General features: G+C 48.4%; 2 protein-coding genes across 2 annotated transcripts; one reads left to right on the forward strand and one right to left on the reverse strand.

Annotated features, from left to right (window-relative positions):
* The first annotated feature begins 668 nt into the window (after positions 1–668).
* Positions 669–5087, forward strand: LOC123060162 (glutathione hydrolase 3). Its single transcript, XM_044482739.1, has 3 exons — positions 669–1440; positions 3355–4109; positions 4242–5087. Exons 1-3 carry the CDS (start codon positions 982–984, stop codon positions 4906–4908), a joined length of 1881 nt encoding a protein of 626 aa, XP_044338674.1. The 5' UTR covers positions 669–981; the 3' UTR covers positions 4909–5087.
* A 786-nt stretch (positions 5088–5873) lies between these two features.
* On the reverse strand, positions 5874–7486 carry LOC123056736 (BTB/POZ and MATH domain-containing protein 2-like). Its single transcript, XM_044480024.1, has 2 exons — positions 6864–7486; positions 5874–6671 (listed from the first exon to the last, which is right to left on the reverse strand). The coding sequence occupies exons 1-2, from the start codon at positions 7329–7331 to the stop codon at positions 5874–5876; spliced, it is 1266 nt and encodes a 421-aa protein (XP_044335959.1). The 5' UTR covers positions 7332–7486.
* Between the last annotated feature and the right edge of the window lie 15545 nt (positions 7487–23031).

Genomic DNA, 23031 nt, shown 5'->3' on the forward strand with positions numbered 1-23031 from the left:
TATTTTGATTTATGTATGCACAGTATATATACTTTTTATTTCTGCTACGTATGAAAAATGTATATTGATGTAGTACCTTTTTATGATAAATAAAGCGGCTCATTTTTCGTAGTCAATGCTCCCTTTTTTCTTTTCTTTGGCCAAGTCGACAATGCTCAAGGACCAGAGAATTGTACTGCAAACATGCGCATCCGATGCATCTAGACAGTTTTGCCGCCATGTGTACATAATTTATGAATACTCTCTGACATGACATGAACCGCGACGCTTGTAATGGCGTCTCGTTTACAAGCGTGACCACGACAGTGACATCCTTCCTCCTAGTTGTTCCCTACAAACTTGGATTACCAGCTGGTCCTTTTGCTACGGCCACTCTGCTCTCTGATAGAAAAACACAAAGTAATTTCCTTTTTCTTTTCACTTTGTTCTTCCAAAATGATACTATTTCTGACTTTTTTCTTTCGAAGAAAGGGATTTCTCCCACGATTTCATTAACGAGACCATGAAGCTGATCATGGTCACCTCACCCTGCAAGCTGACAAGCACCAAGTAGTACTTGTGCACCACTTATCTGCTTCCCTGTCCACAACGAGAGCTAAAAAAGTACTCCACTAAATAAGAAGTGTGGGCAATCCACACCGGTGCCCTGGAGCAATTAAGCAAAGGTTGCAATTTTTTTAGTGCCGAATTGGATTAGTTCGGAAAGAATCCTTGCGATTACGTCTACCCTTCCCCTTCTGCATTTTGTATTGTGAAACTCGGTCCCTGATCGTGTCTCGGGTCATAGATATATTCACAACGAGAAAACTAACAGTGAAAAGTAGAGACTTTTTTGGCCAGTTGGAGGGAGCTATAAAAAAAATCTCAGCGCAGCGAACACAGAGCACTACGGCAGCGCGCACCGTGAGCTCTCACCATCACCCAAAGAATCCTCTCCCCTTGGCTCCGTCCCACACTTGGCCGTCCACGGAATCTCCGGCCATGGCCGCGCTGCAGAGCCCGCTGCTCGGCGGCGCCGGCGTGTCGCCGGACGCGAGCTCTCCGCGCCGCAGGGTCCGCCGTCCGTGCGCCGCGCTGGGCATCGCCGTGGCGCTGCTCGCCCTGGCCGGCGTCCTGCTCCTGCTCCTGGGCTCCGGCGTCCAGCCCGGTCGGGGCTCGAGGGCGTCCGTAGGCGCAGCGCGGGAGAGCCGGCACGAGGTGGAGTCCGGCGCGGCCGCGGTGGCCGCGGACGACGGGCGGTGCTCGGAGGTGGGCGCCGCGGCGCTGCGGGCCGGCGGGCACGCCGTGGACGCGGCCGTGGCGGCGGCGCTGTGCCTCGGCGTGGTGCACCCGATGTCGAGCGGCCTGGGCGGCGGCGCGTTCATCGTGGTGAGGGACGCGGCCTCCGGCGACGCCGTCGCCTTCGACGCCCGCGAGACGGCGCCGGCAGCGGCCACGCCGGTACGTTTACTCCATACTATACGTTGCAATCATTCGTGAGAGCGGCACGACAGCGAAAAGCGAGATTTTTTCGCCCATGCGTTCGTTAGCTCGCTCGTTCCGCTCGTGCGTATGGCCCGTGGGTCCCTTTGCCAGCCGCTATGGTTTGCGCGGGAGGTCGCTGTCTGGTGGGCCCGTCGTGCTCGCGCTTGAGGTCACTGTACGGTGGGCCTCGCATGCTTACGAAATAGGAACCGACCTGTGTCATCTAGCTCGTGCTCTTGATTATACCAATGGAGTGGTAGCTCAATGAATATGACATGCAATATGCATCTATAGATTTTATTTGTTATGACGACAAGGACTATGCATCTACTAGTACTATGTCGAAGCAAAGAATGTAATATAGGTTTAGTTGCAGCGAAAATGCCAAATGAAGACCGAGTTTGATGGAGGCCTTAATCAATTTAAAAAGACGAATGTACGGTGTGTGTGTAAATTTTAAGGTTGAAATGTGTTAAAATGAGAGCTACACAAAGAAGACGAATATGTGGCTTTTTAACATATTTAATGTTCATCTTCAAAGTCCACAATTTGTGTTTTTATTGCTGCTCACAATTCAAGGTATTCCATCCTGAAATTTTACACACATACACATTACATCTTTAAATACATGTGCATTTTTCAGAGTTTTTTGAAAATGAAAATTTGGATTTTTTTTCTAAATTAAGGCCTTCATGGAGCTCGGTCTTCAAAATCCGCTACTCTAGTTACAGCGATAATAATAATAATAATAATAATAATAATTTCATAAGGATGGCAAAGCATTTACAGATTTACTCGTCACACTCATCCTAGCTACCCAGTTTGTACGACTAAATTTGGCTTTAATTAGGCCATCCCCTTAGCTGTAGTGGGTGTAGTAGTGCTTGGCCTATCCAGTTGGCAATATTTTCATATCTGTTTTTGGCTGAGATCTTAGAATCATCTCCTGCTCCACGAGTGACAGATCATAAAAATGGTATATTATGGCTTATGGGGTATCTTATCTCTAACGGTAAACAAATCAAGAGAAGCCTTTGCGATCTGCAACCCACCTACCCTATCGCAAAAGAAAGAGAAAAGAAATTCACAATGTGTAGCATGCCATGTGATGAACTGCAAAAGTTTCTTACATTGTTGTAAAAAGGGAGTACTTCACAACCATTAAGATCTGGATTACTATTTTGCAAAAAGAAGGTTTTGCATTTGATTTAGCTAGTACAATGATTTAGATTAATTAGGCATTCTCCTTAGCTTAGCTCACCCAGTTGACAACATTTTCATCTCTGTTTTTGGCTGAGATTCTCCCCGGCGATAGTCCTTAGAGCCACACGGATCAATACAAATGGTACTCCGCATCTTATCCGTAACAGTAAACAAATCAAGAGAGGCCTTTGCTTTCTGGTACCCACCTCCACCTACCCCATCTCCAAAGAAAGAGAAAAAAAATTAAGCAATGCGTAGCATGCGTGTGTCACCACCATGATTCATATAGATCTATGCTAATCATTTTCTCTCACCTTGGTGAGTAGTTCATGCGTGTTGAACGAGAGCGAACGTGCGTGTCACAACAGTTCAGATTCTGCACTGCTAACCTAATTTGCATTGATCGGTCGCTCGTGGTTAATTCCATTGATTTGCGCTTTATTATGTAAGTAGTAATTGCTAATTAGTTGGCCATGTTGATTCTTCGCACAAAATTAGCCATGCTAATTAGTTTCTGTAACAGTGTAACTCATTGCCAATTGTACAAGAAAGCCAATGCATGGATGGATGGATGGCTAGCTGAAATTATTAGGGTTTGATCGGCCATGTTAGACTAGACAAGAAAGAAAATTGCACGGATGGATGGATGGATGGTTGGCTGAAACTATGTGCATTGTGTGTTGCCAGACCATGTACGCCGCCGACCCGACGACCAAGTTCAAGGGCGCGCTCGCCATGGGCGTGCCGGGGGAGCTCGCCGGCCTGCACGCCGCGTGGGCGCGCTACGGCCGGCTGCCGTGGAAGTCCCTCTTCGCGCCGGCGATCGCGCTCGCGCGCGACGGCTACACCATCGTGTCATACGTGGCCAATGCGCTGAAAGACGAGGAGGTCGACGTGCTGGCCGACCCCGGCCTGCGCGCCGTGTTCGCGCCCGGCGGGCGGCTCCTGCGCGACGGCGAGCTCTGCCGCAACCCGGCGCTGGCGGACGTGCTGGAGGCCGTTGCGGAGGAGGGGGTCGCCGCGTTCTATGGCGGCGCCGTCGGGGAGAGGCTCGCGGAGGACGTGAGGCGGGCGGGGGGCATCGTGACGGCGGAGGACCTGAAGGGGTACAGGGTGGGGGTGAGCAAGGCCATGGAAGCTGACGCCATGGGGTTCACCTTCCTCGGCATGCCGCCTCCGTCCAGCGGCACCGTCGGCCTGGCGTTGGTGCTGAACGTGTTGGGTGGGTACAAGTCGACGGAGTTCTTGAAGGGGTTCCTCGGCGTGCACCGGCTGATCGAGGCGGTGAAGCACATGCTGGCCGTGCGGATGGACCTCGGGGACCCCGGCTTCGTCAACGTCGCCGGCAACGTCTCCGAGATGATGTCGCCGGAGTTCGCGGACAAGATCCGGCGGAGGATCGCCGACAACACCACCTTCCCTCCCGCCTACTACCTCGCAAAGTACGTACGTACGTTGGAACAAAATTTTATTTATGGACGCCATTGTAGATCATGCATCAACATTTGTGCACGCACCGTTCGTTTGCACACCGAGTAATTGAAAGGTTTCGTGTGCATCGATCGATCAATCAGATGGAGCCAGCTGCGTGACAACGGCACGAGCCACCTGTGCGTGGTGGACGGCGACCGGAACGCGGTGGCGATGACGACTACGGTGAACTACTACTTCGGCGCGCACGTGCTGTCGCCGTCCACGGGCATCGTGCTCAACAACGAGATGGACGACTTCTCGGTGCCGTCATCGAACCCGGCCCCGGACCAGCTCCCGCCGGCGCCGGCAAACTTCATCGCGCCGGGGAAGCGCCCCCTCTCCTCCATGACGCCGGCGATCATCCTGAGGGACGGGCAGCTCGCCGGCGTGGTGGGCGCGAGCGGGGGCACCAACATCATCACGGCGGTGACGCAGGTGTTCCTGAACCACTTCGTGGTGGGGATGAGCCCCCTCGCGGCGGTGCAGAGCCCCAGGGTGTACCACAAGCTGGTGCCCAACGTGGTGCGGTACGAGGACGCCACGACGGCCGACGGCGAGGTGATCGAGTTCAGCACCGAGGCCATGGAGTTTCTGCGGCGTAGGGGCCACGTGCTGGAGAGCACGTCGCCCGGGGCCGTGTGCCAGTTGATCGTGCAGGACTTGCTGGCGCCGGTCTCAGGTGGGGGCGGCGGCGGCGAGAACGTGTTCCGCGGGATGCTGACGGCGGTGAGCGACCCGAGGAAAGACGGCAGCCCTGCCGGACTATGATGGACATATTGTTCAGACGTGTCAGGTGTACATACATTCAAACAGATTGTTCTGAACCCAATGATCTTTCTGAATGTTACAAAGTATTTACATGTAGTTGTCACTCCCTTCAGCTTCAGCTAAGGGTTGAGTTGTCTCCAAAAAAAAAAAGAGATGAGGGTTGAGCCCTATATCACAAATATTCTTTGATACTTGCGTTCATTTATTGAAATTTGCCGACGTTTTTGAAAACACGGTTATTTTTTAATTTTGTTGAACTTTTTATAATGCAAATATTTTTTGAATTCGTGAATAATTTTAAAAACATGTTTTTTATTTTTTTGAAATCATAAACCATTTAAAAATTGTTCGAGCATTTTCCAAATTCTGAACATTGGTTGAAATCACGATTTGTTTGCAATTTTTTTAACTTTTTAAAAATTTGCGGACATTTACAAATTATTGTTTGTAAAATAAAAACAAGAAGCAGAAAAAAATCAAAATTAAAATAAAAAACCCAATAAAGAAATAATCAGAAAACAAAAAAACCAGTTTAGAATGCTTCTAGAAGGTTCCCAAACCGGTACTAAAACATGAGCCGGAATGCCTCTGTGTACCCTAAATGGGCGGCCCACTTGCTCTCGCTGGTGCGCTCGCCTGTGCGTTCTGGTGACAATTTGCCGCAGCAAGCGATAAATAAGGTTTGCGGCATCTACTGGGCTCATCTTAAAAGAAAAACAAGCATCTAGTGAGAGCGGCGTTGCAAAGGATAGGCTCGATGGAGCCTTTAAAACAATATGTTCAAAAGTAAAAAAAAAGACATTTTTTGAAATAAATACATATGCATGTTCTTCAAGTATGTATAAAGTTTGATCAATTTTTGTGTGTGGAAAAACTTATTTTATTAATCAATAACTAGGTTTACAAGGCATAACAAATGGGTAATGGGAAACCCCTGCCACAAGTGGCACTCTGTTTCTAAGGAACTAGAAAAGTTTAACCAAGTTATGTGCCTCTTTGTTCATGTCTTGACCTTCAAACACAAAATCAAAAGTAGCAAACTCATGTGCACTCGCAAAAAAAAAATGGTGATGGCGCGCGAACTTCACAGTGGCCAATACGTTATCTTTCGACAAGGACTCGCACGACAAGTTCTCACATATGGCCTTCATTCTCGTCAGCCCAAACCGGCACGCCGCCGTGAGCATGTCCCCAGCCAGCAACCTAGTGCCATCTCCAGGAAGGAGCTCGTCGGCGTAGATAAAATGGAGCACGGCCTTGAACACCGCAGCCTTCATGTCGTCGACCCGTACCACGGCAGCAGTGGCGTGATCATCCTCCTTGTTGCTGGTGGCCACCACCGCTTCGTGTAAGGCTGGTGCCCGCGCGGCGATCACAAGCTTGTGCGCGCGGATCTCGCTCTCCTCGACTAGGAAGGCCACGTCCGAGCCATTCTTGCTTGCCAGCAGCTGCTCGAGTTGCGTGGAGACTTGGGAGGGAGGCACGGTGACCATGAATCTGGCGCCAATGGTGCTAGCCCTACTAGTGTAGGGCTCCTTAGCGACGTCGACTTCGCAGCGTATGGTCAAGGAGCCATCACTTGCCATGTACTTTGATTTCGCATTTTCTATGCCGACACACTTGGGACAACCCCATGACGTAGCAGTGCCCCTCGCAAAGAGAGTGACAGAGCTGTAATTCACGGTGAGCGGCCACGTCCCGCTGGGGTCTTCGATCTTGAAGCACCTGGACGCCCTGACGCCGGGGAATCCTTTAGGCCTTGTTCGGTTGAGATGGATTTGAAGGGGATTGAGGAGGAATTAATCCCCTGCAAGCCAAAATCTCTGTAAATCCTCTTCAATCCACCTGCGGTTGGGATTAACCGAACAAAGCCTTAGGAAGATGAGATACAAGCGCGAGGAAAACGGAGATGTAGTGCCGAGCGTCGTCGGATCTCCCCGATGGGTACACGTCACCCAGTCATAGCCGCCGACCTTAAAAGGGCTGGAATGGATCCTTTGGCCAACGCCATGACTCCTCTGCACGGCGTTGAAGTTGGGGATCTTGAAGTCATGCCAGCCGTGCACCTCCTCCGACGCGTTGAACGTCGATGAGCTCTTCTCCGGCAGAAGGGAGGAGTTGCGGTCAAGGCCATGCATGGCCATTGCAACTCTCTCTACGGTCTCGAGTACCAAAGGGCTGCAGGTTTCCTTGAGCTCCTCGTACTCCTCCGTCGCCATCACGGCCGCGAGCACGTCGGGATGGGTTGCAATGTACTCGATGCAGGATTGCTCGAGCTGCCGGCAGCTCTTCCGGCCACGCACCAGCAGCAGCGTCGACATGACGGTCGATGCTTTGAGGTTCTCGGAGAGGATCTTCTCGCACATGAGCCTCAGCCTTTCCAGGTCGTACCGGTCGGCTGCCACGAGCAGGTCGCGTGCCATGGCTTCACAGGCCTCGCCTTGGAGGGGCGCCGTCCCACGTTTTTGCTTGGTCTGATGGGCAGCTCTTCGGTGTAGATGAAGCGGACCATGGCCCTGAAGGTGGAGACGCTCATGTCATCGATCCTGATGGCGCGCGCTCCCGCGGTGGAAGCCGAACTGTGCCACCTGAACTCCGCGGCGAAGACGGACGAACACATGGCGAGCACGAGCTTGTGCGCCTTGATCTCGGTCTGCTCCACCAAGAACGTCACGTCCGGCGGTACGCCGCTGGACGCGTCCGGTAGCATAAGTTTTTCGAGATCCTGGGAGATGGTCGGCGATGATGGCACCGCGACGACTAAGCGTTTCGTGCTCTCCGTTTTGGCAACCGGTTTCTCGTCGAGCACGTCGACGGTGCAGAGAATGGTGAGGCAGTCGTCCTCCACATATAGCGCCTCATGGCCACGGAATAAATCTGGGAGCGTTAGCTTCCAGCTCTTGCCGGTTTTGGAGAAGGCGTTGTGGCCGTCGCTCCGCCACACGGCAGCCGGCCACCGGCCGCGCGGGTCGTCCATGCGGAGGCTGGCCATGGCGACGACGACGTCTCCCTTGCTGTTGCCGGTGGCGACGAGCTCGAGGGTGATTGACGAGAGGTGATCGTCTCCTTTCTCACCGAAGTCGCAGAGGAGGGCCCATGTGTGGCCGCCGGCAAGAAAGTCGCCGGACTTGATACGGCTGTTGATCCTCGGCACTCTGTAGCCCACGATGTGGAAGTGGTGCGTCGCTCTGAAAATGGACGACTTATGCGTCGACGCCGTGTTTTGCGGCGTCGAAGCCACGGCGGCCAGATTCATGGTTTGCTAGATCGATCTATATATCCGGGAAGAGGATGGGCATGCAATGCGAATAGAGAGGCCAATATCCATATATGGTTGTTGATGATTCGAATCGATCCCAACCGTAAAAGTTTCAATCTCTTTCCAAGCAGCACGCGCATGCCCTTTTGTAGTTTGACGCGAGGGCCGGGGGCCAATGCACAATGGTCAGGCAAGAGACGTAGTGACTAAATATCCATATCTTTATCTTTATCTTTATCTTTACCTACTAATAAAGCGGCTAACTTCTGCCCGTCCGTCATTAAAACCGTCTCTAAAGTTGCAAAAAATTATCCACCAATGCCACCGATAAATGAGAAAAATGTTTGGTTTCTTATTTTTTTTTGTCTGCGCTGGTCCATAGCTCAATAAGAGGAGACCCCCTTACATTCAATGATGATGTGAGCAGTGCACTGGTTGGTTCCTTGACCTACCGAGCTCGAGGTCGTGGGTTTGATTCCCATACTCCCCCCTTTTTCTTTTTAAGGGTTAATTATCCTTTTGCTCTTAATGGTGTTCATGTGCTCAGTTTTGCCCTCAGTTGCGAATCGTGCTCAGTTTTGCCCCTAGTCTGTCCGTACTGACTCGTTCCGTGAACACTGCCGTCTCCTTAGGTCAACGTTTTGACTCGGCCCTTACAGGTGGGACCAGGCGGCAGAGACGCGCTAGACGATCAGACCGTTGCACGCGTGGCTTGTGGGACCCAACAAAGAGCCATTGAGCAGAGAGCCGTTGCGGGTGTGCTATATAAGCGGGCGACAGAGAGCGGCGGTGACCACGGCGACAGAGAGAGCGGGCGACAGAGAGCACGGCGGTGACCACGATGACATAGAGAGCGGCGGTGGGAAGATAGCTGTGGAGGGCGCGACCGCGTTGAGATCCCCTTCGGCTTCGAGCTCCATGTCTTCTTCAAGCTCCCGCGCCACCTCGCGGATGCAGAGCCCGGCGCGCGTGGAGATGCCTATCTTCGTCTGTCCGCGGTGCCGGGCGGGCGTTGATCAGAGGGTTTCTCACACACCGAAGAACCATAATCGTCCGTTCTACATGTGCAGTGAGAAACAGGTAAGAATCGGGGCAATTGCACCATTTTCGTGGTTGGGATCATTGAGCAATGGGTTGATCTGTTTGGCGTTCATGCAGGTGAAATGTTTCTTCCTTTGGGTCGATGCTCTGGCCAAGACTCTGATGAATGAACTGCAGGAAGAGCATGAAGAATGGTAGCGCATGCTGCCACGAACGGCAGTGGCCGCAGCACGAGCTCCGGAAGAAGAGATGGAGGGCGAAGCATGCATTGACAGAGAGCTAGTTGCTGAGGTTAGCATGTTGAAGAAGAAGGTTAGGAAGCTTGAAGATCAAGCACAAATACCCATTTGCAATTACTTTTGGGCATTTGTAGGTATGGTAATCGCACTGGGTGTACTGTTGAAATTATATGGAAAGGCATGAATTAAGGAGGAATTTGTAAGCTTGAAATTGTATGAAAAATTCACCTTGTTTAAATGTTGGTCAATTTTTTTTAAATGTTGAAAAAAGAGAAGAAATGACCAACATTTAAATATGTTGAAAAAAGGAAGAAGAAATGAGAAATTCAGAAACTTTGATCAATGAAATGCAGCTCTCTGCTCCGCCTTTTTGTAAAAAAAAGGTTCCTCTGTGGGCCAAATTCAGAGCGGAGAGCCAAGTGCCGGCTAGACTAATGGGCCAACTGCATCCAATTAGGCCCATTCGGGGGGTGGGCAAATGAGATCTCTTGCGTGTTTTTCTGTTTTCTATTCTGATTTAATTTAGATAGTAAATCATTTTATGTAATGCTAAAACTTTTTGTGAAAGCTAATTGAATTATTCCAGAGCCAAACAATTAAGTTTAGATTTTTTTGGAGATGTTAAATATTTAATATCAATTTAATTACTCCAATTCAAATACACCGTGATTTAAATCAAAGACCAAAATGTCATGGAAAATGTGCCTCAGCTCTGGTAGAGGTTTACACCCGATGCCAAAATTAATGAACATTTTTAAGGACATTACATTGAGAAAAAAATAATTTATCTAAAAAATGAAGGGTGAAAAATGCACAAAAAATTGTTGCGACTGGGACTTGAACCCAGGACAGCGTGGGTTGTGGCATTTAGGGTTGCACTAGTAACCGCTAGGGCAGATGGAAAGACTTTGACATGGCTAGAGAAGGAAGCTATACATAGTGAGACCGTGAAGGAAATATGCCCTAGAGGCAGTAATAAAGTTGTTATTTATATTTCCTTATATCATGATGAATGTTTATTATTCATGCTAGAATTGTATTAACCGGAAACTTAGTACATGTGTGAATACATAGAAAAACAGAGTGTCACTAGTATGCCTCTACTTGACTAGCTCGTTAATCAAAGATGGTTAAGTTTCTTAGCCATGGACAAAGAGTTGTCGTTTGATGAACGGGATCACATCATTAAAGAATGATGTGATTGACTTGACCCATCCGTTAGCTTAGCACTATGATTGTTTAGTTTATTGCTATTGCTTTCTTCATAACTTATACATGTTCCTATGACTATGAGATTATGCAACTCCCGAATACCGGAGGAACACTTTGTGTGCCATCAAACATCACAACGTAACTGGGTGATTATAAAGATGCTCTATAGGTTTCTCTGATGGTGTTTGCTGAGTTGGCATAAATCGAGATTAGGATTTGCCACTCCGATTGTCGGAGAGATATCTCTGGGCCCTCTCGGTAATACACATCACTATAAGCCTGGCAAGCAATGTGACTAATGAGTTAATTACGGGATGATGTATTACAGAACAAGTAAAGAGACTTGCCGTTAACGAGATTGAACTAGGTATTGAGATACCGACGATCGAATCTCGGGCGAGTAACATACCGATGATAAAGGGAACAACGTATGTTGTTATGCGGTTTGACCGATAAAGATCTCCGTAGAATATGTAGGAACCAATATGAGCATCTAGGTTCCCCTATTGGTTATTGACCGGAGATGAGTCTCGGTCATGTCTACATAGTTCTCGAACCTGTACGGTCCGCATGCTTAACATTCGATGACGATTGGTATTATGAGTTTATGTGTTTTGATGCACCGAAGGTTGTTCGGAGTCCCAGATGTGATCACGGACATGACGAGGAGTCTCGAAATGGTGGAGACATAAATGATCGATATATTGAAAGGCTATGTTTGGACATCGGAATGGTTCCGGGTCAGTTCGGGCATTTTTCAGAGTACATGAGGGTTACCGAAACCCCCCGGGGAGTCAATGGGCCTTAATGGGCCCTAGTGAAGAAAGAGGGTAGCAGGCAAGTGGTGGGGCGCGCCCCCCTTGGCCCAAACCAAATTGGTTTAGGGTTTGGGGGCCCGCCCCCCTCTTTCCTTCTCCTCTCCTCCTCCTTCCTCCTTCTCCTAGTAGGAATAGGAAGGGGGGGGGGGCTACTTGGAGTAGGATTCACTACAAAAGAAGACACATCCGTGACATTTTGGGCCAAACAATTTTTTTTTCTGTCATACATATGACACTTATATGACGATAATTGTTGCAAAACCCGGTATCATCATAGATGTGGTGGGCTCCTATTTCTATGACAAAAAATCATGACAGAAAATGGGCTTTTCGTCCTGGGTGGGCCGGAGACGCAGCTGCATGACATTCTTTGGGCCGTCCATGACGGAAAAAACCGTGGTAGAAGTGAGGAGGAGGAAAATTTCGGGGAGTTCTCAGTTACGGTGGGAGGTCGGGGGCCGAGCGATGCGCGTTTCTCTTGTACACGTACGCGCGTGTGTGCAAGGCGTTGGCTCTAACTGAACCCGAGCGAGGCGTTGGGCTCTAACTGAACCCGAGCGATTGCACTGGAGGCTACGCGTTACTGAACCCGAGCGATCGATCGATGGCTGTTAACTGAATCCGATCGAGCGATTCCTTCGCTACTGTTGCTAACTGAAGCCGATCGATGCTGCCTCTGGATGAACAGTGAGCGTTGCCGGGGGGGGGGGGGGGGGTTGGATGAACAGTTCTCGGTGGGGGTGGATGAACAGGACCCCGTGGTGTTGCCTCTGGATGAACAGGACCCCGATCGATCGAGCCGGTTGGGGCTGGATGAACAGGACCTCGTGGAGGGATGGATGAACAGGACCACCCCGTGGAGGGCAGGATGAACAGTAGATGGTGGAGGGCAGGATGAACAGTATCCCGTGGAGGTGTGGTTGAACATGAGCCCGTGGAAAGGGCTGGTTGAACAGTAGCCGGTGGAGTAGCGCGCGGTGGAGGCTGGATGAACAGGAGCCCGTGGATGAACAGTCGCAGGTGGAGGCTGGAGGAGGTCGACGGTGGATGAACAGTAGCTCGTGGAGGCTGGAGGGGGTCGATGGTGGAGATGAACAGTATCCTGTGGAGTCTTGTTTTGCGGTACGCCACACCCCTCCCGATGAACAGGACCCTCGTTTCGACCGTAGCGCTCCAACACAAGTCCGTTTCGTCCGTTTTGCGGTACGCCACACCCCTCCCGATCAACAGGACCCCCGTTTCGACCGTAGGAGGTCCGTTTCCTCCGTTTTGCGGTACGCCAGACCCCTCCCAATGAACAGGATCCCGTTTCGAACGTGGCCGGTCGAACACAAGGCCGTTTCCTCCGTTCTGCGGTACGCCAGGCCTTGTTTCCATCGTCTGTTCCGTCCAAGTCCTCCCGATGAACACGGCGCATTCCGTTGCCTCCCCATGAACATGACGCATTCCGTTGCCTCCCCATGAACACGACGATGACGCTGTTTCTCCATTCCGACCCAGCCATGTACATGAGCCCTGGCCGTACATATGCGCGAGTAGGCGTTCGAGACCCCGCCTGTATGTACACATACGTGGCCGTATTTTCTTTCTTGCACCCTGGCCGCTGTATATACGTGTAAATGCTACGTGCGCGCCTCTACTATGACACGTGCACGCCTCTACTACGACACGTGCGCGCCTCTACATCGACCAATATGTACGTACACGTTCGCGACCAGAATGACAACGCTACGTACGCTTCGACCAGGTGGGTCCCGACTGTCAGGCACTTCCTTGCCTGCGAAGATGTAGCTGGTCGGTTCCAGCAGTCAGGGGGCGAATTGTTTTTTATTGCCCGAACACACTTCCTTGCATGCGAAGATGTAGCTGGTGGGTCCCAGCAGTCAGGGGGAAACATTTTTTCGTGAAATACGGTGGCCCGTCCGGTGGGTCCCGCTGTCAGGTGGAGGAATAATTATTTTGCATGCAATAAGGAGGAACTTCCTTGCTGCAGCCATGGACCCAGCTGTCAGCCTCTCCATTTACAGTCCACGTCCGATGGAAGCCGTTCCTTGACCACGTTGACCACGCCGCGCCGAGAGCACCAGGGCGGTGGACGACGATGAGGCCTAGGAAGGGGACGACACGGAGCCGGGCAAGACGCGGCAGTGGATGCCCACGCATAGAGGAGTACGAGGGTTCACTAGTTCGCTGCGGTGTGAGGCTGCCATCGCCGCAGAATAACAAGGGGTGTGGGTGAGTAGAGGGATGGCTTGGCCAGCGGTGGGAGTAGTAGGGGGCGGTGAGGCCTCCGCCGCATCGCAGCCGGCCACGGGAGGCAGGAGCACGAGGCACGGCCGGCGCTGGTTTGGGCGGCTGGAGCAAGAAGACCAGAGGTTGAAGAAGCACTACGGCCGTTGGATGGACATCGTACGGTCACTGGAGCTAGAATCGTGCATATTGACTAAGTTGACAAAGCCCTCCGTCCCTGTCAACTTAGTAGGCCCACAAGTCATCCTCCCACCAAGGTAGGTCCTAGCTAGCAGGGGGTATTCATTTTTTTGAGCGTAATAAGGAGGCACTTCCTTGCGTGCGAAGATATAGCTGGTGGGTCCGAGCTGTCAGCGGCGGTAACGTTTCTTTCGCGAAATACAGAGGCCCTTTCGGTGGGCCCCTGATGTCAGGTGGAGGAATCATTATTTTGCGTGTAATAAGGAGACATTTCCTTGCGTGCGGCCGTGGACCTAGCTGTCGGCCTCTCCACGTACAGTCCACTTCAGATGCATGTCGGTCGTTGACCACGTTGACCAGGCCGCGCCGAGAGCACCAGGGCGGTGGACGACGGCGAGGCCTAGGAAGGGAACGACACGGAGGCAAGGAAGACTCGGCAGTTGTTTCCCACACGGAGGGGAGTACGACTGTACGAGGGTTTACTGGTTCGTCTGCCGTCGCCGGAGAATAACAGCAGGTGTGGGTGAGTAGAGGGATGGCTAGGCCAGCGATGGGAGTACGGTGGGGCGGTGAGGCCTGCGCGGCAGCAGAGCCGGCCGCGGGGAGGAGGGAGCAGGCAGTCCCGCCGGCGCCTGTTTGAGCGGCTGGAGCAGGAAGAGCAGAGATTGAAGAAGCACGACGGCCGTTGGATGGCCATCCAACAGTCACTGCTTGTGCGTCAACCTTTTTTTAGGAAAGCCTCAAATCTGTGGAAAACAGCATACAACCCATCTGCCATTATTTCTAATAATTTACAGCCCATTTGCTAATTATTAAGGTTTTTTTGGAGCCCATATTCTTTTTGTTAGCATTACAGCCCATATTGTGGCCACGGTTAAAAAATTATACGAAATTTTGCATATTTCGGTGCGGTCCGAACTGTTTTTAATCCCGAAATTTCAACTCACATTCAAACTGATTTTAAAAATAAATGTATATCAATATAAAACCCAACAAATTCTCCACGCATAAAAATTAATGTAATTTCAAATCTTGAAATGAAGAAAAGATATTTGAAACTAATTGCCGGTTTGATGTGTTTTAAAAATGTACAACCCATTTCTCATTACTGATGGGCCATTTTCTCGGCCAGCTGAATGAAATATCTCCTTGTCTTGAAAGATTTGCAGCCCAACAGGCCTGACAAAGCGACTTACTTGGCAAATCACAAAAAAACTGGGCTGTGGCCATGGACCCAGCTGTCAGCCTCTCCACGTACAGTACTCTTTCGATGGAATGTCATTGACCACGTTGACCACGCCGCGCCGAGAGCACCAAGGCAGTGGACGACGGCGAGGCCTAGGAAGGGGACGACGCGGAGCCGGGGAAGATGCGGCAGTGGATACCCACATGGAGAGGAGTACGAGGGTTCACTGGTTCGGCTACGGTCTGAGGCCGCCGTCGCCGCAGGGCCTGGCTAGCGGTGGGAGTAGTAGGGGGCGATGAGGCCTCATCGGCAGCACAGCCGGCCACTGGAGGCAGGAGCAGGCGATCTCCCCGGCGCTAGTTTGGGCGGCTGGTGCAAGAAGAGCAGCGATTGAAGAAGCACCAGGACCGTTCGATTCAAATCCAACGGTTACTGCTGCTAGAATCGTTTGTTGACTAAGTTGACAAGCCCTGCGTACGTGTCAACTTAGTAGGCCCACAGGTCAGCCTCCCAACCGGTGTGCCCCAGATGTTAGTGGGAGGAATCATTTTTTCTCGCGTAATAAGGAGGCAGTTGATTACATGCGGCCAGGCCAGTGGAGGGAGTAGGGTGGGCCGGGGAAGCCTGCGCGGCATCACAGCGGGCCACAAGAGGAGGGAGCAGGCAGTCCCGCTGGCTCTAGTTTAGGTGGCTGGAGCAGGAAGATCAGAGATTGAAGAAGCACGTCGGCCGTTGGATGGACATCCAAAACTAACTGCTGCTAGAATCATGTGTTCACTGACAAAGCCTTGCGTAAACAAGTCAGCCTCGAAATCTGTGGCGTGTACAGCCCATTTGCTATTATTTTTATAATTTTTACTCATTTTCTAATTCATATGGAATTTATTGCAGCCCGTTTTCCATTTTTAGAATTGCTGGCCATTTTCTGGTCAGTACCAGGGTCAAAAAATTAACTAAATATGTGGGAAATTTTGAAAATTCGCAAATTTTTGCTGGGAAACGAAATATTCTTAATCCAAAAATTAATAGCCATACTAAAACAAATTTAAAAATAAATTAGTACTATGTCATGTTAAATCCAATGAAATACGTATAAGATATCAGTGAAGAACAAAAATAAAAAAAGAAACTTATATCCCATTTGCTATAATTTTTTTGGAATTTTCAACCCCTTTATATATTACTTTTAACAGACATTGACCATACTCTTAAGCCAGGCCGGAATGCATCCCTCCTCGTCTTGAAAGATTTGCAGCCCAGTAATTCAGAGAAAACAAATAGGCCTAGCTTGGATATTCTTCAAAAAGAAATACTGGGCTACCTATTTTCCCAAAGAACTGGTGCATGAACATTTAGCTTTATTTATTTACTTACTTATTTATGTTTAGGGAACCATGAGCATGTACCTGGGCCGGATTCATGTGAGAGCCTCCCTTCCAGTTAATTATGAGCTTTTCTATTGGGCCTTCATCAGTGGGCTGCATGTTATCAACAAGTGGAAAATGTGTTCCGAGTTTTAAAAAAATATGTTCCGTACGATAAATAGTATGCGCTACATATGGTACGGGGCACTAAAGGATCGAACCGTGCAACGACTTCCAAAACATTATGTTTGTCGTTCTAACAACACATTTATTTAACCAACAGACGAAATATACTACTGATTGTACATTGAAAACAACAGTAACAACAACCAGGGCTGAGGGTGCAACAGAAGCAGTAAGCAGGCCAGAAGAGTGAAGACGCAGCTCTCTCTTCCAAACCAAACATCAGGCATCATTACAAAAGGGCTACCAAAAAGAACAAGTGTATGCATCAAACTAAATAAAGATCCTACTACACCAAGTGTACGCATCTAACTAACTGGTTCAGTTAGACGTTACTAATTTTTTTTGAAACGGAGGTAAAAGAATTGCCTCGTCGATTAATTAAGAAGAAGAGAATTGCCTGGTTAATCTATGGAAAACCAGGCTAAAACCAAAGACGTTACTATTTATTAAGCTGCAGTGGAGTCGCAGATGGAGAGGAGTGGGAAACTTCACTTGTTCGGGTGCGCGGCAGCACAGCCCGGTGGTTAGAAGGGAAAACATAAATTGGACACGACATTACTTTTATAAGAGACCTACGTTTTATACCCCACAGTAGACATACTAACAAGTTCACACACAAATACAACAGAAAAGGTAAACATTCATATCAAACTCAGGTTCACAGGACATGTTCATATCCATAGCCAACATTCACAATCAACAACTCAAAAGATTCATATATACACAAGCTCAGCATATCTATGCATCCAAATGATTGATAGATCACATGACAATATTCATACATAATTTACAAAAAGATTCAGATATACGCATGTTCAGTATGTTTATGCATCCAAATGATTGAGATCACAGCCAATATGATCCATGGATGAACTTTAATTACCTAGGGTACAGACTGGTAAATGGTGTTCAATCGGAGGTACTTCTTGCTAAAATTAGTTCTTGTATGAGTAAACTTTCGAGTACATAAGAGGCAGCACAGACAATCTGAACTTTGCTTGTAGGTTTATCCTCAAATAGTGGCCTCGTGCCCAGGGAGGTTTGAGCAACTTGGCCACTACTTTCATCCAACCAGTTTACTGGGTTATCTTGGTCCTGTATCTCGCCAAAATTCTACATTTAAGACGAGAAAGGAGGCGGTTGAGAAAATGAACCACCCAAATTTTTTGTGCAGTTCAACTGAAATGGAGCATCCTTGGCGTGCAGACTGATTAAGTGCTAGATGAATATACGCGTCAACCAACTTGTCTAGAATCTTTAGACTCCATGCCATATAGTTCGCTACCATATGTGACGATAACCAAAAGGCACAAGTTGGGACCAAAGACTGGACTGCATTTTTCTGGGCTATGCACCAAGCAATATTTTTGGCGTTCACTCTCCTAACACTTGGAGTTTGACAATTGGTTGACGCCGGTTGATACTCAAATGAATATAGGCACTTCTTGTCAACATCGATGCTTGTCTGAGTGAACTTTGGAGTACATAGCAGCAGCATAAGTACCTGTCCATCTGATCATTTTGTGCAGTTCTACTAAAATCACCCGATGTAATGATTTGCCTGCGAGTTCAGGCTCCAAATTACTCCTTTATGAAATCGGCAAACAGTAGCACAATACCAAATTACCAATACATATGACATGCACAATAATCAGGATAATGACCAGTACCAACCTGTGTGAGGTAGCATATCAATTACTATTTCCTTTGACTGGAAGTCGAGATAAGCCAAGCGACTGACAGCAAAGGAAGAAAGCATGCGGAGTTTAGCAACTGACAGGAAAGGACGGAAGCTGTCGAGGCAATGAAGCACCCAAAGTTTTTGTGCAGTTCCACCAAAATCGAGCATCCCTGTTGGCACATATATTGAGAGAGTGAGATTATTGTAATAGTGGGACTAGTTTATGAAACATACACTAACAAATAGAAGCACCCTCATTATCTTAATGGGTAAAGTTAGCAACATAGTAGTCTTGCTTAAAGAGAGGTATTAGTTTATTTAATCAGTGCCAATTAGCTCAACTCAACACTCAAAGCACTGCCATTTATCATAGGTTGCAAAACTTTAACGTGCAAAGATAGAGGAGTTTCTCATGACAATAGCACGATACAAATAGAGATGACATCAAACTAATATGGATGAAGGCCTTAGGCCCGTACCAACCTGAGAAAAAAAGCTTATTCATGTAGTCCCATAAGAGATGATAAAGCACTCACTAGAATCACACAATAGTATATATTTTTGTGCACTTCAAATGTGTGGTTGAAATCACTCTTGTTTACCAGTGCTGAGATTATATCGAAAGATTATCAAGAACTTCCAGCAGAGCTAAAGCACTGGCTGTGATACAGTTCATTGTATTATCTTGTGTAGTTCCATTTAATGTATGATTGGCACAACATGATCCTTGTTTGCACAAGTAGGAACAAGGTGAAACCTTCATTAGCTTAGTGAGAAAGGGTAGGAAGACATTAGCATATTACTCAACCAGTAGCATCAAATTTATGATGGACAATACGTAAAACATTGCCTCATTGAACCAATGGCAATAAATTGACATGCAAAACAATAGCACTATTATGTCATGACACTAATAATATTCCCTCCCTGCTCCACCACATGATTCACCTCCATAGACAAACATACACACGTACATGATTCAGCATAGGGTCCTACTAAAGATTTGTTTAACTCCAACAGGAAAATTAGGCAGTAATAAATTAGTGGTACTTAAATACTCCTAATTAATTAAGTGAGATAGCAGAAGTGGAAGGGCTCCCTGGAGGATCGTCTCACATGTAAGGTAGTCGTTGCCGGATCCCTTGAATGGCCTCGACTGAGGCCTCTGGCTTCAGCAAGATCGCCTTGGCACTGTTTATTCTTCTTCCTCTTCTTCTTCTTCCTCTTCATGCTCTATTTCTCTTTCTCCTCACCAGTTGGCGAAACCAAGTACATGATTGGCCTTCTAATTCAGAATTGGTTTTGTCAGTGAGGGAGTACAAGTGTACTAGTAAAAAACAACATTATTTTCTCATGGCAGTCGGAAAATAGAGATGAACACATGCATTAAATATCATTCTTACCTAAAGGAAGGTTATGGCGCCAATATGGATGATGAGGATTGGAACACAGATCTCCCTTTGTGCAGTTCCACCAAAATGAACCAACTATTCCATTCTGACATTCCAGTTAAACAGCACAAAAGTCACTTCTTTTAAGAAGAGTTTTGTGCAGTGCACCAAAAGGTCACAACAGCAACCAGGTGAATTGGATATCCCTGTTTGCACAAAAAGGCACAGAGGAAACAGTCAGAGTCTCTAACAATTACAGGCAAAAACATTTGTCTAAACTTGTCATGGCTTATAAAGTGGGTGCACCAGCAGTCCAGCACCATGTACGTAAACATGGGCATAAAGTGGTGATTCATAGTTTGTTGCCCCGAGAAACAAACATCCAAGAAACATATCTGGGTTGGTCCCATTTTTGTTCACTCTAGCCACCTACTCCTATGTGTGGATAGCAAATCTAGTCCTGATCATACCACTGTGTACAACGTTACCCCTATATTTCCCTTTTCGACCAAGAGACCGGTTGGATGACCAGTCTGTACTACTTTCACCCCCTTTCCTTCCTGTTTGTACCAAGTCCGATGTACACACAGGCGGAGCTATGTGTATGGATGAGGGGGCTGTGGCCCCCCAAACCTGGTAGCTTTTGTGAAGCATTTTTTTAAGATGGCATAGATTGAGAAAAATAGGGACTTTTACCCCTTCATAAAGCCATATTTTGCCATTGCCCCTCCCAATGATCCTGTGCTAGCTCCGCCACTGGATGTACATACTAAATTCCCCCACCCCACTTTATTTCTTGTTTGAACCAAGTACTCCTTCCGTCCGGAATTACTTGTCATCAAAATGGATGTGTCTAGAACTAAAATACATCTAGATACATCCATTTCAATGACAAGTATTTTCGGACGAAGGGAGTACAAGATTCGACTCCATGAAGTAGCTTTACCTCTAACAATAGAAGAAAAAAATATGTGACGTTGGACCATCCGATCGAGAGGGGCTGAGAGGTAGAAAATGATGCACATGCAGCGACGTAGCGAGCTGGGGAAGTAGAGCTAAGGCGGTTTTGAACGAAGATATACCTGAAGGTCATCGGGATGTGGATAGGTGGGCGGCGGGAGGCCGGATCCACCCACATGAAACGACAAAGGGATCGGAGGACCTCCCGCGCCGGCGCTCGGCCAGAGATAACAGTGCGGCCGGCAGTGGGTCTCCTCCCTCGCTGTCGATGACGGCCTAAACGCTGCCCCTCCCCCCCCTTCACCGGGGGAGGGGGATACGTCCGGATCTGTAACCAACGGTGAGGATAGAAAGCCAGTGTTTTTGAAGGGAGAAAGACGGTGTTACTACCCCTATCTTGTTTAAATCTGGAGAGTATGAGAGTGTGTGAGTAGAGCAACCCTAGCAAGCAAGCGCGGAGGCTCTGGCCTATATATACGTAGTGAGCAACCCTAGCAAGCAAGCAACCCCTATCTTCATCAACTCGTACAAGACCGAGAAATTTCATTACTACAATGCCCTCTCCCTCGCGGACTGAGCTCTGGTGCCTTAACTGCACCTGCCTTTGGCTGCATGATAGGAGGGCCAACCACCTGTTGGGCCCACCTGTCATGGACGCAAAGGCAGGAGCAGTAAGTTGAAGCTTTTGCTACCCCTCCCGCATGAGGTGGACGGACATGCAGCAGTGCATTTGATACTGTAGAAGTAGGAGTAATCATTATTGTTCGTCTTCTCGAAGAGGCGAAGAGCCAAGCACAACCCGAACGTGGCAGTTGCGAACACTTGCGTGGTGCGGTTCCTTGGAGTACTAGCCAGGCTCTTGCATGAGACAAAATTGCTATTGTTTAACAACTAAACTCCATTATCCATTGGTTTATACTCATTCTGCATAGGTCCACGCGCTTAGCACCGTTTCCTCCTGGGGTCACCAATGTTTATTTGCTAATTAATAGCATTGCATGCAATGAACTAGCCATTGCAAGTCATTAAAAGCATGCACACCTCTCATCTCTTATTGTTTGATAAGTTAAGAAACAAGAAACAAGGTAGAAGTTAATGCACCGCGCCTAAGTGTTTTGGGACTATTTGGTTTTCGTAAGGCTGGTCATAGTGGGGAGTAACTTAGACTAGTGTCATGCATATGACACTAGCCTAAATTACCACCTTCATAATGCAAAGTAACATAATAGTAGTATTTTAGATGGCTTCATTTATTAGCTTGTAGACTCATCTTATCTTGAAAAGCGCTATGTTACAGTAACATATTATGTTACCACCTCTCATTAATTACTTGCCACATAAGCAAAAAATTCTTGGAGTGCGCTATGTTACTAGCTAAGTTACTCCCACTATGGCTAGCCTAAGATGACTTAAACACCTAGACGGAGGGAGTAGTATAGCCCTGTAAACCGGAAAGGAGTATTTGCCTTTCTAGAGATTTCAACAAGTGACTAGACTACACCGTGTGCAGTACTCCCTCCCTTCCGGTTTATAGGGCTCAAATCTCAAATCTCATGAACCAAGGCATTTTGCGATTGGAGGAATGTATCTCGTACTTTACAAAACTACCCTAATTAAAATCATGCATTAATTACGTAGTTCTCTCGTTTTCCTCTCCGCCTTGGTCGCGATGCACAATATTGAGCACTCCTATATGACTAGCCGCTCTATCTACATGCAGGACATTTCAAAGCATCCGTGCCCGCGTGCCATCCACCAAATCACAGCGAGGTGCTACAGTCGAGACTCACCTGTAACCCCGGTGTGCCGTCATGACCCTTCATATCACAAAACCCACACCTTTACCAGCAGTGGTAAGGTGGCCTCCAAGTTGGACTGGACGAAGCAACCATCATTTCACTGGAACGCTCGTTCAAGCCCTTTCTTCCCTTTCTTGAAGAAAACCTCACTCCAGGCTACTCACTTCTGCCATTTTTCTTCTGTACCGACGAAGGAAAGGTGGGCGAATCAGTTATGCTGCTATATTTTCATTCCAAGAATCTTCTTTTTGCGAAGCACCGACCGATTCTCACATCCTATTCTTTTCCCATTTTCATTGCGATTGTGGTTTCCTTTCGATTGCTTTTTGTTTGTCGGTTCATTGATGGATCCTGGAGTACTAGGCAAAGAGTTGCCGACGTACAACCCACTGGAGACAGCGATCTCCAAGAAGCGAGTACCGACCAACGAGTTGACCATGTTGGCGGGCCAACCCATGGAGACGAAGAACTCCAAGAAACAAGCATTGGCCGAAGAGTTGAGGACGTTGGCGGACGAACTCCTCAAAGGAAGTTGGAAGAACGGCAAGGGCCCCACC

The sequence above is a fragment of the Triticum aestivum genome, chromosome 3A (assembly GCF_018294505.1).
Source record: "Triticum aestivum cultivar Chinese Spring chromosome 3A, IWGSC CS RefSeq v2.1, whole genome shotgun sequence".
NCBI lineage: Eukaryota > Viridiplantae > Streptophyta > Magnoliopsida > Poales > Poaceae > Triticum > Triticum aestivum.

Excerpts from the sequence above, each read along its gene's own strand:
- LOC123060162 (XM_044482739.1), top strand. The coding sequence starts at position 982 with ATGGCCGCGCTGCAGAGCCCGCTGCTCGGCGGCGCCGGCGTGTCGCCG. Across the intron at positions 1,441-3,354 it reads CGCCGGCAGCGGCCACGCCG|ACCATGTACGCCGCCGACCC; the intron begins GTACGTTTACTC and ends GTGTGTTGCCAG. Across the intron at positions 4,110-4,241 it reads CCCGCCTACTACCTCGCAAA|ATGGAGCCAGCTGCGTGACA; the intron begins GTACGTACGTAC and ends TCGATCAATCAG.
- LOC123056736 (XM_044480024.1), bottom strand. The coding sequence starts at position 7,331 with ATGGCACGCGACCTGCTCGTGGCAGCCGACCGGTACGACCTGGAAAGG. Across the intron at positions 6,672-6,863 it reads AGGTCGGCGGCTATGACTGG|ACAAGGCCTAAAGGATTCCC; the intron begins GTGACGTGTACC and ends CATCTCAACCGA.